Source organism: Hipposideros armiger, unplaced genomic scaffold (assembly GCF_001890085.2).
Source record: "Hipposideros armiger isolate ML-2016 unplaced genomic scaffold, ASM189008v1 scaffold_548, whole genome shotgun sequence".
In the NCBI taxonomy this organism is placed as follows: Eukaryota; Metazoa; Chordata; class Mammalia; order Chiroptera; family Hipposideridae; genus Hipposideros; species Hipposideros armiger.
In genome coordinates, this window is record NW_017731898.1 from 138371 (window position 1) to 157472 (window position 19102).

At 35.4% G+C, this 19102-nt stretch overlaps 1 protein-coding gene and 1 pseudogene across 1 annotated transcript; both read left to right on the forward strand.

The window, feature by feature from the left end:
- The first annotated feature begins 4818 nt into the window (after window positions 1-4818).
- LOC109396840 (olfactory receptor 6C2-like) lies at window positions 4819-6886 on the forward strand (annotated as a pseudogene).
- Window positions 6887-11283: 4397 nt separating this feature from the next.
- Window positions 11284-12225, forward strand: LOC109396841 (olfactory receptor 6C2-like). The gene has a single exon (XM_019668994.1). It carries the CDS (start codon window positions 11284-11286, stop codon window positions 12223-12225), a length of 942 nt encoding a protein of 313 aa, XP_019524539.1.
- Window positions 12226-19102: the final 6877 nt, after the last annotated feature.

Below are 19102 nucleotides of genomic sequence, written 5' to 3' on the forward strand. Positions count from 1 at the left end.
CGTGAGCAGCCAGCAGCCTCAGTGAACGGCTGTCCAGAAGCTGGAGACTGATCTGCCTCACCTGGGAAGAGCGCAATGACGGTGCCAACTTGGGCCAGTGAAGCAACGTCCTCCACAACTAGACTGAAGAACAAAACGACAACAACTTGTCTGTTCCCCTTCCCCCAATTCCCGAGCACTGTTCCCTTCCTCCCAATACCCCAATAAAAAAAATCTTTAAAAAAAAAAAAAAGAAAGAAAGAAATGAGCCATCAAGCCGTGAAAAGACATAGAGGAAGCTTAAATGCATATTACTAAATGAAAGAAGCCAATATGAAGTCTACATACTTTGGAATTCCAACTATCTGACATTTTTGCAAAGGCAAAACTATGGAGACAGTAAAAAGATCAGTGGTTGCCAGGGGTTAGGAAGGAGGGAGGGATGAAAAAGCGGATTACAGAGGATTTTTAGGGTAGTGACACTACTCTTTATGAAACTATAATGGTGGATACATGCCATTTTACATTTACGGAAGCACAGTTTTAATAACTGGAAGAAAAATGATTTTATAACTGAATACTACTCAAAGTCAGTTGGGCTGCATTTGTTGCCACAGAGAAGCACAGGGAGGGAACTAGGATTCAGAAATGATCCTTCAGTGCATCTCAAGACGATCTGTTGTAAATTTCAGGTGTAGACCTACATTCCATGGGAGCATCCTAGCTCTCAAGCAAACCATGAGCAAGTCCGTGCTCCTTTTCTGTGATAGTGACTGTCATTCCTGAGATTAACTCTGGGACTTACACACATGATCAGAGCTGACACTGCCCCCCATCTCAATACAGAGGGAATATTACAAAGTAGTATAGCAAAACTTGTCACATAATAAACGAATTGGAGTCTCCAGCACAAATTATAGGAAAATTTCTTTTTTGGGAATCACTGATCTAATTTTTTAAATATTTGAGAAGCTGATGCTAGTTTGTGTTATTTGAGAAAAAAAATCTATACACAACATATTGCCACAAATTGAGAACATCAAAGTCTCTGACTCCTGATTTTAATACCTAACTGAGAGATACATCAGGAAAGCAAAAGCGGTATCAATGAACATACAACTATTCTTCTGACTGGCAGATAAAGGAAGAAGGAGGAAGCACTTATCACTTTTTTCAAGAATGAAGGTAATGGATATAATCTGAGTAGTGCATCTTCATGATAAAATACTGCACTAACCAGGAGGGGCAAAAAACTTCAAAAACTCAAAATGTGGGATATAAACCTGAAAGCAACAAACAAAACACTCATAGACCACAGACAACAGTTTCGTGGTTACCAGAGGGAAAAAGGAGAGAGGGGGAGGTAGAAAAGGTTAAAGGGGGTCAAATATATGGTGACAGAAGGAGATTTGACTGGGTGGTGAACATACAATGCAATATACAGATAATGTAATATAGAATTATACACTTGAAACATATGTAATTGTATTAACCAATATCATCCCCAATAAATTTAATTTAAAAATAATAATAATAAAATGTATCAGGATTTTTTTAAAGTCAAAAAGTTAAACTCAGAATATAGCATATTAAATAAGTTAAATTAAATAGTCCAGCACTTTTTAGATACATCCCTAATAAGGATAATATAGCCCAGGAGGAAATTTTTACTTACATTTATTGCCAGTATTTTTTTTAGATATTGAATATATATACAACTATGTTACTTATAGCTGTTGCTCTAGTTTAAAAGCACCACTTTAATCTCAAAACAATGTACATTCTCAGGGTACTATAAAATGGGAATAAGAAATGATTGCTCTGAATGACACCCAACCCCTATATCAGAGTTTCACTAAGTTTCAAAACAAATAGATACTTAAACTAAAAACCAAGTGAACCTGGAATTGGAGGACAGATAAGTGAAGAAAGAGACGATATCAAAGGAAAAATTATCCAGATAGATAATTCACGTAAAGTAATTTATTCAATACTCAGTCAAATCTATTAGTTTGATTATAAGAAACTCAAGGAAAGAAACAGAAGTAAAGTGTGGATATTTTATGTTTGAGATGTACTTAACTACATTCCTGAGATTCTGAAGAGCAGTTAATTTTAGAGATTAAGCAATTAGGAGTCCACGAAAATATCCACTGAGTGTACTTGTTAATACATTAAAGGAACTAAGAGAGAAGACTGAGAAATAAACATAACAGACACAAGAAAGAAGAGAAAAGCCTAGAAATTAGAAATAAAAAGGTAAGAGAAATAAATGCATGTAATATTAAGGTAAATTATGAGAGAAGGTTATGAATAGTTTGTGGCCAAAAGTACACATTCCACATAGAAGTCTGCTACTATTTTACACCAAAAAAAAAAAAGAAAGAAAAGAAAAAGAGGTCTGATAAACTTTGACAAAAACTGTTTCATTACAATGGTGGCAGCAAAAGTGTGGTTATAATACAGTCAAGAATGAATGGATGGGGGCCGGCCAAGTGGCGCGATGGTTAAGAACTCTCTTGGGATGCCAGAGGGCCCCGGTTCGGATCCCACATATGAGGGCCAGTAACACTGCCCTCCACAGCTAAGATGCTGAACAACAGCTCAACCTGGAGCTGGGCTGCCGTGAGTCGCCGGCCACGGCGTAGGCTGCAGCCCCCTTGGCAGTGGGTTGCCATGGGCTACTGTGTGTAGCCAGCAGCTACCGTGTGTAGCCAGCAGCCAGCGTGAGTGGCCAGCAGCCAGCGTGAGCGGCCAGCAGCCGCAGTGAGCGGCCGTCCAGAAGCCGGCGACGGATCTGCCTCACCCGGGAAGAGCGCANGATCTGCCTCACCCGGGAAGAGCGCAATGATGGTGCCAACTTGGGCCAGTGAAGCAACATCCTCCACAACTAGATTGAAGAACAAAAATGACAGCAACTTGTATGTTCCCCTTCGCCCAGTTCCCCAGCACTGTTCCCATCCCCCCAGTTCCCCAATAAAAATCTTAAAAAAAAAAAAGAATGAATGGATGGTGAATAATAAAAAGAAAATCACTGTGAATCAGGACATTGAAATAGTGAGCATATATTTATTAGTTATTATGAGCTAGCCACTTTTCTAAGTTTCAGATACATATAAATTTAACTTTTAATAAGCATTGAAAAAATTCTATTATTATTTCCACTTCATAGATGACAAAATTGAATTACAGTGCTTGGGGAATGTGATTAGTATTTAAATCTGATTTTTTTGTACTTAATGACATTGGTACCAGGATGTTAGAATGTTTAAATCTTAGCTAACCAGATTAAAAGATAAAAACAATCATGATGATGTCATACAATCCTGTGAATGTCACACCCAACATATCTTAACATTTGAAACAACATATTTCTCACCAAAATACTGTGTTCTGCACAATAGACAGTGACCATATAATTAGAAAGAAAATCATGAGAAAGAGACAGGAAGAAGTGAATGAGGAGAAAGTTGTTTAGAGAATAAAATACGAGTTTAAAAAATTGAGGGTAAATGGGGTCAAATATATGGTAATGGAAGGAGAACTGACTCTGGGTGGTGAACATACAATGTGTTATATAGACGATGTATTACAGAATTGTACACCTGAAATCTATGTAACTTTATTAACCATTGTCACCCCAATAAACTTTAATTTTAAAAAAATAACGCTAGAACTCAAAATCTTAATAGATATGAAAAGTCTGTATAGTAAGCCCCAAATATTTGTGTTATATTTGTACTTTATCAATAATCAACTACAAAGAAAAAGTTACTAAGAAGTTTAAGATTTGGTTTTAGGATTTAGCTTCAGTTAGCAGTAAAATAATTATGAGTAATTCCAATCCAATGTGCAGATAAAAGTAAAACATAAATTGGGCTCTTCCCGTAAATGGCCTGAGGTGACCTCTGAAAATGGTTTGCTATTTGCTTGACCCAGAGATCCCCACAAAATCATGCAAATCAAGAGGTTTAAATCTACGTGTTCATTTTAAGAACACTGGTGAAACTGCCCAGGCTACCAAGGCTATGCATATCCGAAAAGCCACCAAGTATCTAATGAATGTCACGTTACAAAAGCAGTGTGTGCCATTCCATCGTTACAATGGTGGAGGTGGGAGATGTGCCCAAGGCCAAACAGTAGGGTTGGATCTGGGATCGCTGGCCCAAAGAGAGTGCTGAATTTTTGCTGTACGTGCTTAAAAATGCAGAAAGTAATGCTGAACTTGAAGGTTCAGATGTAGACTCTCTGGCCATTGAGCACATCCATGTGAACAAAGCTCCCAAGATGTGGTGCAGAACTTACAGAGCTCATGGGTAGGTTAACTCAGAGATGAGCTCTCCCTGCCACACTGAGATGATCTTTCATGAAAAAGAGCAAATTGTTCCTAAACCAGAAGAGGACGTTGCACAGAAGAAAAAGATATCCCAAAAGAAACTGAAGAAACAAAATCTTATGGCCCGGGAGTAAATTCAGCATCAAATAAATGCTAATGAAAGTTAAAAAAAAGTAAAACATAAATTGGAAATAAAAAGCAGTGAAGAAAAGAACTCGTGATATTTAAAGTGTGGTATAGATAAAGTAATCTGATTTTAAATTTTATATATATATATATATATATATATATATATATATAACCAAATTACCAAAACATACTACTGTGGAACCTAATAATAAATAACATATAATATTCGTAACCAACTTTTTAAAAATTGTGTGTCAAATGGTTTTGAATAGGTTGTTAGCAATTAATTCTTATTATGTGATATTAACATCACACTCTCACATCAAATTTCTCTGAATTCTAAATGCAGATTGAACAGAAGTCAGGATGCAATGATGACAAACCACACAATAACAACTTTTATCCTGCTGGGACTGACTGATGACCCACAACTGATGATTGTGATTTCCATCTTTCTATTTCTCACCTACATGTTGAGTGTAACTGGGAACCTGACAAGCATCTTCCTCATCTTCAGAGTCTCACCTTAAAACGGCCATGTACTTTTTCCTACAAAATTTCTCCTTCTTAGAAATCTCATTTACATCTGCTTGTATGCCCAAATGTTTGTACAACACATCAACAGATGACAAGACAATCACATATGACAATTGTGCCTTTCAAATATGTTTTACAGACCTCTTTGGTGCTACAGAATTTTTCTTTCTGGCCATCATGTTCTGTGACTGATACATAGCCATCTTCAAACCCCTGCATTACACGAACATCATGAACAACAAGGTTTGTAGAAGACTCAGCCTTTGGTACTGGACATCTGGTTTGTTGATCACAATCCCACCACTCAACCTGGGTCTAAATCTGGAATCCTGTAACTCTAATGTTATTGATCATTTTTTCTGTAATGTATTGCCCTTCCTAAAGATCTCACACTCAGAAACATGGCTCATAGAGCAGGTGATCATATTCTGTGTTGCGTTGACCTGTATTATAACCCTTGTATGTATAGTTCCATCCTATAGATACATTATCAAGACCATTTTACAATTCCTTTCAGACCAGCAAAGAAAAAATTCATTTTCTACCTGTTCATTCCACATGAGTATCATTTCCATAACCCACAAAAGCTGTATTTTTCACATGCATACAATGAAATGTTTCAACCATGAAAACAAATGAAATCATGCTATTTGCAACAGCATGGATGGAACTTGAGGGTTTTATGCTAAGTGAAATAAGTCAGACAGAGAAAGACAAATACTATATGATTTCACTTACATGTGGAATCTAAAACAAACAAACCAAAAAGAAACCAACTTCATAGATACAGAGAACAGTTTGGTGGTTGCCAGAGGCTGAAGGTGGGGAGTAGGTGATGGTGAAGGGGGTCAAAAGGTACAAACCTCAAGTTATAAAATAAATAAGTCCTGGAGATATAATGCACAACATGGTGACTATAGTAATAATACTCTATTGTATATTTGAAAATTACTAAGATAGTAAATCTTAAAAGTTCTCATCACAAGAAAAAAATATATGACCATATATGATGATGGATGCTAACTTGACTACTATAGTGATCATTTTACAATACAGGAAATACAAATATCAAATTAATTGGTAGGCCTGAAGTTAACATAAGTTGTATGTCAATTATATCTTAATAAAATATTTTTTAATTGAAAAAAATGCTTGAAATAGCAACATAAAGATGAGGAATATCTTGAACAAAAATATGCATAACTGTTAGGGAAAAAAACTATTGGGTCCTCAGGAAAGTCATGATGCATTTTTGCAACGAAAAACATAGAATAATACATTATGACTTTTCTGATGACCTAATATATAACATCATTATTTACTCACTAGAAAGCAAAAATAACATATTATTTTTGACCCAGAAAATACACTTTGGCAATTATTTTAACATGTGCAAAACTCTTTTTATTAGAATGGTTTTTTTAAATTTTTTATTGTAAAAATTGGTTTTGCAACCTCAGAAGCATCAAGAGGAAATTTGAAACAGGTCCCCATCCACAGAGGGAAAAGAGAGACCTAAGAAAGAAGAAGACCATTACAGATTGGTAAGTAGCAAGTTTAATAAGGAAGGGAACTTATCTACAAGGTCCGTCTGGGGGGGCCACAAGAGTAGTAGATCCCTGCACCTGTCAGCCAGAATCTTAAAAATGTATATAGAGGCCTTATTTGGGTCCAGTCACATGTAATCCAGATGGTCTCAACAACATATTGCTCTCCCAAGGCTGTGTCCTAGAAAATAACTCCCACTGCGGGAACAGTGGGCAGAATGTACATTCCAAGGACAGAGGAGAGGATGAGAAGGCTCTGATTGTCCAGGTCCACCCTGCCATCCAGAGTCACATCCTCTCAAGTACCTCCTCCAACAAAAATGGACATAAATCTAACTTTGTTTCAGGCATCAATTAATTTATGCTAACACATTTCAAAAGCAATTATCTTTCATTTTAAATTATTTTTTCAGCTTTATTGAAGTATAATCAACAAGTAAAATTTTAAGATATTTAAAGTGTACATCATGATGAATATATATCCGGGGTGCCAACAAAATGTATACATATGACTTATATTCATTTTTTGTTATCAGTATATATTGAGTATTACAATTTTAAATCAGTTTTTTCCTTCCTTAAAATGTGTATACATTTTTTTGGCACCCTCTATGTATGTGTGTGTGTGTGTGTGTGTGTGTGTGTGTGTATCTTCCCATCTAGTTAATTAACATATTCATCACTATATATAAGAACATTTAAGTTCTACTCTCTTAGCAAATTTCAATTATACAATACAGTATTATCAACTATAGTCACCATGTTATACATTATATACTCAGACCTGCTGTCTAAGTGGCTCAGTTGGTTAAGAGCTCGCTCAAGAGTTTGAGCTCTGAGCAACAGCGGTTCGATTCCCAGCCTGAGCTGAGCTGCTGCTGGGCTGCCAACAGGTAGCAGGGTGGCTCAGCTAGAAAAATAAAAACATTTAGATCCTCAGACCTTATTCATCTTATAGCTGAAAGCTTGTACTCTTTTACCAACTTCTCCCTACTTTCCCTACCCCCTAGTCCCTGGCAACCACTTTCTGCTCTCTGTTTCTGAGTTTTACTTTTGTTTTTTTGTGTTTTTTTAGATTCCACATAAAAGTGATATCATGCAATATTTGTATTTCTCTATCTGACTCATCTCACTTAACATAATGCCCCCAAGTTCCATACATGTTGTCACAAATGGGAGGATTTCCTTCTTTCTGATGGCTGAATAATATTCACTGTATATATATAACTCATCTTTATACATTCTATGTTGATAGCCACTTAGGTTGTTTCCATATCTTGGTTACTGTAAATAATTCTACAATGAACATAGGAGTGTAGATATCTCTTTGATATCCTGTTATCTTTTCCTTTGGATATAAACCCCAATGTGGTATTTTTAAATTCTTTAGAAACCTCCATACTGTTTTCTTCTTTTTTAATTAAATTTATTGGACTGACAATGATTAATAAAATTACATAGATTTCAAGTGTACAATTCTATATCATCTATATATTGTATTGTGTGTTCACCACCCAGGGTCAGTTCTCCTCCCATCACCATATATTTGACCCCCTTTACCCTCTTCTACCAATCACCCCACTTCCCTCATCTTCTGGTAACCACTAAACTGTTGTCTGTGCCTATGAGCTTTTGTTTCTTTGTCTTGTTCATTTGTTGCTTTCAGTTTTATATCCCATATATGAGTGAAGTCATATGGTTCTCGACTTTTTCTGTCTGACTTATTTTGCTTAGCATAATAATCTCAAGATCCATCCATGTTGTCGCAAATGGCAGTATTCCATCTTTTCTTATGTCAGAGTAGTATTCCTCCTTACTGTTTTCCATAGTAGCCGCACCAATTTACATTCCCACCAACAATGAACAGGGTTAACTTTTCTCCACATAGTCACCAACACTCGTTATTCCGTCTCTTTTTGATGATAGCTATTTTAACAGATAAGTCTCATTGTGATTTTGATTTGTATTTTCCTGATGATTAGTGATGTTGAGCATCATTTCATATGCCTGCTGGTCATTTGTATGTCATCTTTGGAAAAATGTCTATTCAGCTTGCCTGCCCATCTTTTAATTATATTTATTTGGGGTTTTTTGCTATTAAATTGTACAAATTCTTTATATATTTTGGATATTAACTCCTTATCAGGTATGATTAGTAAATATCTTCTCCCATTCAATAGGTTGCCTCTTTATTTTGTTGATGGTTTCTTTTGGTATGCAGATGCTTTTTAGTTTTATGTAGTCTCACTTGTTTATTTTTGCTTTGCTGCCTTTGTTTTTGGTGTCAAATCCAAAACAAAACAAAAATCACTGACAAAACAAATATTAAGGAGCTTACCCTCTATGGATACTTCTAGGAATTTTAAAGTGTCAGGACTTGCGTTCAAGTCTTTAACCTATTTTGAGTTGATTTTTGTGTACTGTGTAAGATAGAAGTTCAGTTCTATTCTTTTGCATATGGCAATCTAATTTTCTCAACACCATTTATTGAAGAGACTGTGCTTTTCCTACTGTACATCTTTGGCTCCTTTGTCATAAATTAATTGACCATAGGAGCATGGAAAATTCAAAATGATATGGATTTATAGTAAATTAAATTTAAAGTCTGATGGAACATTAAGATATTGAAGATGAATATTGTAACATATGTTTAGAAGTTTAAGAGCATTGATGTACATATAGAGTTATACAAATTATGTTGTTGCTTATTTTTAAATAATACCTATAAATATATTAATACATCTGAAGAAAAAAATCTGGAAGTTTGATACTATAACTAAGCAGTATGGGTTATATGATTTTATATATTTTTCTTTTTTCTTGTCTAAGTAAAATTTCCCAAATATAATAAACTCTTCATAAAACAAACCAGTAAATGAGAAATGTGATTTTTTATAATCCTCTCGTATATCTCAGTTTATACTATGTGACAGTAAAAAGGGGGCAAAAGTTGTGTTTAAAACCAGATTCTTTTGTTGTCCTGCTGACCTTTAACTGCTGCTGCATCCTATCTCCAAGGACACTGTCTCCAAAGAAGCCATAGTCAGCATAGTTTTTTACCCCAGTGTTCCCACTCAGAAGATTCATTAGTGGCTTTGTTCCGGGGTCACCAGGGACTCTTTGTTTATTCACTTAGTTGCATTTATATCAAATAAAGCAAACTGTCAAGCTAGATATAGTAAGTGTACTCACAAATCTGAGTGATCATTATAGCAACTTCCTTAAAACTGGAGGGGATTCCTGACATCCCACAACTCTCATATTATATTATTATTATTTGATTTTTTTTCTTTGGGGAGGTGAGGGGGGTTATAATAATACAACAAGGAATTCCATGTCATTGGTTGAAGATGGAAACTTCCAAGAGGTCTATGCATCTTAAAGTCATTGTGAATATGGCAGGGGATTCATAAGCAAAAGTGACTGGAAGTTCATGTGAAAGTTTTCACCTCAACTATCATTTTCAATTTAGGAGTTTTAAGATTTCATGTTTTTCAACAACCAACAGAAACTATGATTTACAGTCATAATAGTAAGTATGACAAAATTTGTCATTTTAATTATATTTACTTTTGTGTAATGTGAGCTTTATTATGCTCTGGAAAACATTTTATCTATATTTTTATTTGAAAATGTAAATGACAAGTTCTATATTTGGTAAAAGCATACATATTTTCACTTTTTTAGAATGCAGTTTCTTTGGATATATAAATGTAATTTTCTGGGAGATTTTTATGTACAAAAGTTTATTGACATTTAAAAGGATTAAAATTGGATAGCTATCCAGAAATGTATTACCTATATCATCAACCTCACATCAAAAAATAAGATACATAGTCATATAATTGAATACTTCTTTAAGCATACATCTTAATCTCCCAAAACAATAAACATTAACTGAAGTTGCGTTTTATTTGTGATGTAGTAGATTTGAAATATCTAGTAGATGTGAAATATTTAAATAGATATGTTAGGTTGCATCTGAGAATCAGAAAAGACTATCACAAAAAGATACAGATTTAGTAATAATCACCTGAAAGGCGATATTTCAAAACACAGGAATTGATGAAAATACAAAGGAAATGTTAGCATGGTGAGAAGTGAAGAGATATGAAGAAAACACTAACAAACAGATAAAAGGGTCAGAGAAACATATCTGTAGTATCTTTGAAGGTTTTTATCAGAGCACTTCATAAGATTATAAATGTATACTGTGCAGAAGTATAAGTATATTGTGCATTAACACAGCCTATATGCTGCACCACCATGAGTTATAACTGATCACTTAGGGACAGAGAAACCTTAAAAGAAGGCAGTGTCAGGAGGGGAGCTAACAAAGTTGCATTCATGATAGGATTTAGAGGTATTTGGTGGAGAAAAAAACATATATGAAATAAACAAAAAATAGAAAACAAAATTCTTTAATCATAGAGCTGGAACAGAAATTTCCAGTGACTACAGAGTGTGCATAAAGAACCCAAGTTGTCTGGACATGTATTAATACTTTAAGAAGAAACAAAGTGTCAAACAGATATATCAAACAGAATTCTTGAAAGTCAAGACCTTTTGCTCCTATGAAATGACAGACCAATGAGAGTCAAAAGTAGTCTTTTACAGAGTATGCATTTAAATTGTAAATATTTTTTAAATAATGTTTTTAAAACCTGAATATGATAGATTTCATACTTTTAAAAATAGCCTATAATAAAATATCTCAATGTCACATGCAGATTTAACAGAAGTTGGGAGTCAGCAATGAGAAACAGTTCAGTAACAACATTCATTCTGCTGGGACTGACAGATGACCCTCAGCTGCAGATTCTGATTTTTATCTTTCTCTTTCTCACCTACATGCTGAGCATAACTGGGAACCTGACTATCATCTCCCTCATCTTATTGGACTCTCACCTTAAAACAGGCATGTACTATTTCCTTCAAAATTTCTCTTTCTTGGAGATCTCATTCACATCCGCCTGTATTCCCAGATACTTGTATAACATAGCAACAGGTGACAAGGTCATTACCTACAATGCTTGTGCCAGCCAAGTATTTTTTACAGACCTCTTTGGTGTAACTGAATTTTTTCTCCTAGCCGCCATGTCCTATGACCGCTATGTGGCCATTTGCAAACCCCTGCATTATATGACCATCATGAGTAGCACAGTCTGCAGAAGATTTGTCTTTTGTTGTTGGGTAGCTGGTCTATTTATTATAATCCCTCCACTTAGCCTAGGCCTAAATCTGGAATTTTGTGATTCTAATGCCATTGATCATTTTATCTGTGATGCATCTCCCCTCCTGAAAATCTCTTGCTCCAATACTTGGTTCATGGAACAGACTGTTATAATCTGTGCTGTGGTGACCCTCTTTATGACGCTTATGTGTGTGGTGCTGTCCTACATTTATATTATCAAGACAATTTTAGGATTCCCTTCTGCCCAGCAAAAGAAAAAAGCCTTTTCTACCTGTTCTTCCCACATGATTGTGGTTTCCATCACTTATGGCAGCTGCATCTTCATCTATATCAAACCTTCAGCAAAGGAATCAGTGGTTATTAACAAGGGTGTGACAGTGCTCACTACTTCCATTGCTCCAGTGCTGAACCCTTTCATTTACACACTGAGGAACAAGCAAGTCAAACAAGCCTTCCATAACTCAATCAAAAGAATCGTGATATTTTCCAATAAGAGAATGTGAAGCTAAATAAACACATGTAATGAACTTACCACATTCCTTAGTCATCTTAAGTTTTTCAAAACATTGTCATTCATCCTGATCTAATGACATCTTCCTCACAAACCTCTTTTAAGATCCTTCCATAAATAGGCATGTTAACAGCTTTTTAAATTTAAATGCTGGCTTCACCTCCAAATTAAGAATACCAAAAAAATAAAAATAAAACAGAAGTATTTCTCCAAATTAGAAATATCAAAAGAGGAATACAAATGTTTACATTTCCCAGGAAAAGACTAAGTAATGGTTGCCAGTGTTTCATCTAACCCAAAGCTTTCAAATGATTTATTCATTGACTCACTTAACAAATAAGTATTGGGTAGTTTCTTTGGGGCAGGTACTGTTTTAAGCACTAAAAACATAGGAGGGAACAAACCAGCAAAAACTTACTCCCATGTACCCTCAGTGGTAAACAGAACAAATTCTATGTTAAAGAAAGCAAAATGGTAAACTTGCACTCAAATAAATTTTGTTTTCATAAAAAGCGATATAAACCTCATAATTATGGAAAACCATCTAAAATACTAAAACTTGAAAATGAGAATATTTGTATCATTGGTAATAACCAAAACTTTTAAATGTCATAAGCTTTTCTCAGAAAAATACATGAAGTTAAAGGGAAGATGGTGAAAACAAATAATAATTATTTTGAGGAATTTAAATATTTTGGTATTGCAAAAAAACTGCCAGATGTAGACACATATACTGAAATGCCAACACAGAATGTCACTAAAATAAAAAAACCACATGCCAAAAATTGAAGTGAAAGAAGTCCAAGAAATAAATACAATTAGATAGATATACAGCATCTTGGAAACAGAAAAGTTTTCCAAAGGAATATGAAAAGCTGAAATAAAGGTATTGCATCTTTTATGATATAAAAATTTGTATATTGGATAGGCCGGCCAAGTGGTGCATTGGTTAAGAGCTGGCTTGGGATGCCAGAGGGCCCCGGTTCAGATCCCACATATGAGGTCCAGTGACACTGCTCTCTACAGCTAAGATGCTGAACAACAGCTCAACCTGGAGCTGGGCTGCCAAGAGTCGCCTGCGACGGCGTAGGCTGCAGCCTCTGCTGCAGTGGGTTGCCACGGTCTACCGTGTGTAGCCAGCAGCCAGGTGAGCAGCCGTCCAGAAGCCAGCGACTGATCTGCCTCGCCCTGGAAAAGCGCAATGATGGTGCCAACTTGGGCCAGTGAAGCAACGTCCTCCACAACTAGACTGAAGAACAAAAGGACAGCAACTTCTCTGTTCCCATCCCCCAATTCCCCAATAAAAATCTTTTTAAAAAAAGAAAGAAAAAACATGTAGTCTAGATATACAGTGGAATACTATTCATCCTTTAAAAAGAAGGAAATTCTGCAATATGCAACAACAGACATGGACCTTAAAGACATTATACTAAGTGAAATAATCCAAACACAAAAGGACAAGTACTTTAAGAGTCCACTTACATGAGGTATCAAAAGTAGTCAAATTCATAAAATCAAAGACTAGAATGGCTGAAGTTAAGAAGTGATCCCCCTAACTAGTCTAGTACCCACCTGGCACTATACATTGTTATTACCATATTATTGACTATATTCCTTATGCTTTACTTTACATTCCCATGACTATTTTGTAACTACCAATTTGTAACTTCTTAATCTCTTCACCTTTTTCACCCTGTCCTCCAACCCTCCTACAATCTATCACCCCAACAAATCTAGTACTAATATGACACCATACACAGCTGTTACAATATTATTGACTGTATTCTTTGTGCTATACCCTACCCTACATCTCCATGACTGCTGCACAACAACCAATTTGTACTTCTTAACCCCTCCCCCTTTTTCATGAACCCCTCCTGTCTGGCAACCATCAAGATGTTTTCTGTATCTATGAGTTTGTTTCTGTTTTGTTTGCTTATTTTGTTCTTTAGATTCCACATATAAACAAAATCACATTGCCTCTGTCTAACACCCCACTCAGCACAATACTCTCCAGGTCCATCCATGCCACTGCAAACGGCAATAACCTATTTTCCCCTCCATGGATGAGCAGTGTTCCATGATATATATGTACCACCTCTTCTTTGTCCATTCATCCATCAATGGACACCCAGCCTACTTTTCTCTTGCTGCTTTTAAGATTTTCTTTGTCTTTAACCATTTACATTTAAGGTGATTGTTGATATAGTTATTGCCATTTTATTATTCATATTTTTTATTTTTTGTTTTTTTGTTTTTGTCTTAAAGAAGTCCCTTAAGGTTCCTTGAAATGCTGGTTTGGTGGTGATGAGCTTCTTTAGCTTGTTCTCATCTGGGAAGCTCTTTATCTGTCCTTCAATTCTAAATGATAGCTTTGCTGGGTAGAGTAATCTTGGTTGTAGGTCCTTGCCTTTTGTCACTTTGAATATTTCATGCCAATCCCTTCTGGCCTGCAAAGTTTCTGTTAAGAAATCAGCTGACAGTCTTATGGGTGGGGCAGGGTCTCAAGGAATCACCAGAGTGGAATGAACAAGAGGTGTTAGCCGGGTTGATGGAGACTCAGATATGGTGGCTGCCTGCAGCTGCATGCCAGGAGGGCGAAGGGTTCAACAAAGAAACTGGCTTCCGCCAGCTGTTCTCTCCAGAAGAAACATGCCTTTCCAGCCCTTGCCCTAAAGCCAGACAATTCAGTTTCTCCCCATATGTCCCTGAAGCCTTTCAAGCTGCTGCCCCAGCACTGGAGCTCAGAGCACATGAGTCCGTCAGCAAGTAAGTCTGTGGAAGGGCCCTTTAAGAGAACCACATGGAGGTGAAGCAGTGAAGCAGCCTCCATCTCACTCAGCCACAACCTCCACTTGTTTTCATAGTCAGAAGTTGTGGCAGTTTCTCTCCCCAGCACTGGAACCTTCGGCTTGGGAGCCTGGTGCAGGACTGGGACCCCTCATTCCTCTGGGGGGCACTTCTGCATCCAAGATATCCCTCCCGATTTTTAATGGTCACAAGTGAGTATGGGACAAGCTCATTCCGTGGCTCTGCCCTTCCTACCAGTGTGAGGTGGCTTCTTCTGTATGTCCTTAGTTGGGCTTCAGTTCAGCTACCCATCGGGTGATTCTGAATGATGGTTGTTCTGTAGTTTAGTTGTAATTTTGATGTGGTCATGAGAGAAGGCAAGCACAACATTTACCTACTCCACCATCCTACCTAGGAATTCAACTGAAAATATTTTTAATCAAAATTCTAAAATTTTGAATTTCTGAAAGAGATGTCCACCTATGCCAGTGAGTTAAATTACAATGTAAGATATTATTTCCTTGTTTTTCTTCAATGCCTAAAGTATATTCTACCTCTTCCGCAGATTTTTCCAGATTAAATAAAGCTATTTTCTCTATCTAAAATGTTCCTTGCTTGAATGTAATAATTATTTTGCCATATAATGCTAAATTACACTTTAATATTCTACTCCAGTTAATTGAGTCTTTCTTTATGTAACTGGTAATGATAGCAATACAGGCTAAATATTCAGAAAGGTCAGTGAAGTCAGTAGGATATTTTTTTCTATTTGTTAGCCAAGTTGATTTTAATGTAAAGCATAGCTATACTTTGAACAAAAGAGAGAAAGGGCAGACACTAAACTTATAGAATTAAATGGTGTAAATTTTTTGGCACTAACTGGGCACTACCTTTTTGGCAATAATTGCCCATTATTCAGGTTAAATTGTAAGCAATTCTGGCAGCAGAATGTGGTCTCTAAATAGAATTTCCCACTGAGAAGAACCAGTGCTTTTTGGAGAAAGAGTTGTTTCCAAGTTAGGGATAGGAAGCATACAAACTGAGCCTGGAACATCACTGTTCCGGAAGGAAACGAAGCAAAACAAAATCATATAAGGACACAGGAACCAATCTGGAACCTACCTACTGGCCTAAAATTTGAGCATAAAAATATAATAATGACTGTAATGGATTGAAAAATACCAAATAAATAAAAATCCATGAGTGTACAGCATTACAAAAGGAAATTGACTAATCAATCGAAGCATTACTAAGTAGGTCAAACAGACATTATAAGGCTCATGATGTGATGCAATAGAAATCACACAGCCCCTCCTATCAACTATCTTTGCTACAAATATAAATCTAAATCTAACCAATAATTAAATCTAATTAACATTAAAAGGAAATTGGGTAATAGAGTAACAAGTTAAGTGATACCATAAGGATGCAATCAGTTAAATAATAAAGGATATTAAACACTACAAATGACATCATTTTTCTATCAATTTATGAAAAAAAAAAAAAAGGACTGTAAGGGAATACAAAAAAAAAGGTGTAGGTAGCACAACAACCAAATATGATATGTGGATTTTGTTTGGATTTTTATCCTAACACCTTAATTTTGGGGGGAAAAAATCATTATGTGAACTAGACTAATATGAATACACACTGAATATGAGAATCTATTATGATTTATTGATAATATTGATATGTGGGATAATGGCATGATGGTAGATAAAAGAAAATTTTCTTATCGGTTAGATATACCTGATAACTTTGTGGGTGAAATGCTATTAGGTGAAATGCCGCCAAAAAAAAACAAAAGATCGTGGAGTAATAGAGAAAAATAATTTTAATATGTTAATAATTATGGAACCCAGACAATGGGTACATGTCTGTTAATTATTGTATCTTGACTCCTTTTGTGGATGTTTTAAAATTCTCATTTGCAAATGGTTTAAAAACCTAGATTACTGAATAATTTTCTACAAAATCTATCTGCTTGTTGAGATTGGGATAAAAATCACTATTCATGACTGGCTACCTGTAAGGCAAGCATGCTGTCTTCCTCCCTCCATTTGCCCCGGAGTTAGCTCCCCTAATGATTTCAGAAATGTTCAGCTTCTAATATGGCAAGTAAATCAGGCCAATATAAGGAAACTCTCTCACCTGAGCCGCATTCTTCAATCTACATTTACCATGAATAAAGCAACTCTTGACACTTACCTGACTCCTGTGCCTATTTCTCAATAGGTTCGGAACTCATGTCGAGGAAATGTGTGATTAAATAATACCAATTAGCAGCCATGTTATGATTTAGAAATATATCATTGATGCCATTTGCATTTTTGACCAAGCTATGTACTTAAAAGATATTCCAGGCTTATGTAGAAAATTATTTTCACTTTGGGTTAAAGAAGTCAAAAAAGAGTGGTATGACAGAAGTTATATAAATTGATATCACTAAGGATTTGATATGCAGAAATTGAACTCTTCACCCTTCACTTCAGTGGTGTAGGTAGACAAGGAACTCCCACATGGAGAAAAAAATACAAAGATTAAATCTTAACTAAAGTATACATGTCTCCTAGATTTAAGTTGATGGATTAATAGCACAGGTTATGGCAAAATCAAAGAAACGAGAGAAGCTAGCTATTTTAGAAATTCGAAGTTAAACCATAGCCATAGGTTGATGATACACCATTGCTTTTGTCTGGTTGAAATTTGGAAGGCCACTAAACATTTTTTGTCCTAGGATACTGAACTTTGGAGACCTTTTCTCTCAAGCACTAATATTTTGAGAAATTCATGCAGGGCCCTCTAGGGTTTTAATGGACTCACATTAGGAGGCTCTGTCAGAAGAGAACAGATGATTCAAGAACAATGCCCAGAGGCAGGCTTTCCTCAAAGAGGTTGAAGATCCAGATTATGAGGCCATTTTTTTCTTTTTTCCTCTTCTCTTGCTTTTACCTCTTTTTCCATTTCCACTTGCTCTTTATTTCTATACATTGGTAATATGATTTTTAAAATAATCTTATAGTTTTATAGTATCTTATCCAATTACAATAATAAATATCTATTATTAACATAGTATTGATAAGGTATGTGTTTAAATGCATTAAATGTTACCTTTACATATTACATTGTTTGATATAAACCTTGCTCAATTTTAGTACTAATAGGTGTTTCTTGAAATCAGCTTGATGCCTCTTGAGAAGCAGATACATTTACTTGAACAGTTTCCTCCAAAATCAATAAAACTAGTTTTGAATCCCAGTTCTACTGCTTGCTAGTAATAGTTCACTTTTCTAAACCTTAATTCCTTCACATTTCTCCAATATAAACTATGACTATAACTTGTATAGTTATTTTCAGGTTTATCAGTATAAATTTTCCATAAATTTTGGCTTTCCTTCTATTTCATTCAGAAAATAAACAATAAATATTTTAACAGGATAGTCATTCTTTTTTGTTCACAGATTAATGTCCAATGTTACCTTTGTATTTTTTATTTTACTTATAAATAATTAAATATAATATTAATTTTCATTTTATTTATACAAATTCTCATTTTGCATTATCAGAAGTATCAAATCGCCATGTTGGAAAATAATCTATTATGTAACTAATGTTTGTCTAAATGCCAGGCTTAAAGCATTCTAGAGTTTGGCATACAAGATAGATATTCCCCAAGGCATTTACCATTTCAAATAAAAACAAGTAAACATGAAATTGTAGTTTGGTAAGAGAGATGAAAGCAGCAGATCAGTAATGGCACAAGTGTGGATGAGTAGGACTAACCCAGCCTTGGTGGTAGTGTTGGTGATGAAGTAGTAAGACAAAGTCAGCAGAAATTTTCTTGTGGGAATGTCTTTTAAACTGGAGGATGCTGGGGGTAGAGTAGCTGAAAAGTAAGGGGAAATTTTCTGCCTACAGAGGCCATGATATGAACAGTAGCATGAAGTACGAGAACAAAGATCTAAGGAAGTTCTAATATGTTGGACTACAGAAGTGGAAGTTAGTGAAAAATTAAACAAGTAATTAAATGCAGATCCTTCTTTGAGGGATATCACTAAGTACATATTTTGGATTCTTGA

What these genes read in the sequence shown, in the direction of transcription:
- LOC109396841 (XM_019668994.1), top strand. Translation starts at nt 11,284, where the DNA reads ATGAGAAACAGTTCAGTAACAACATTCATTCTGCTGGGACTGACAGAT.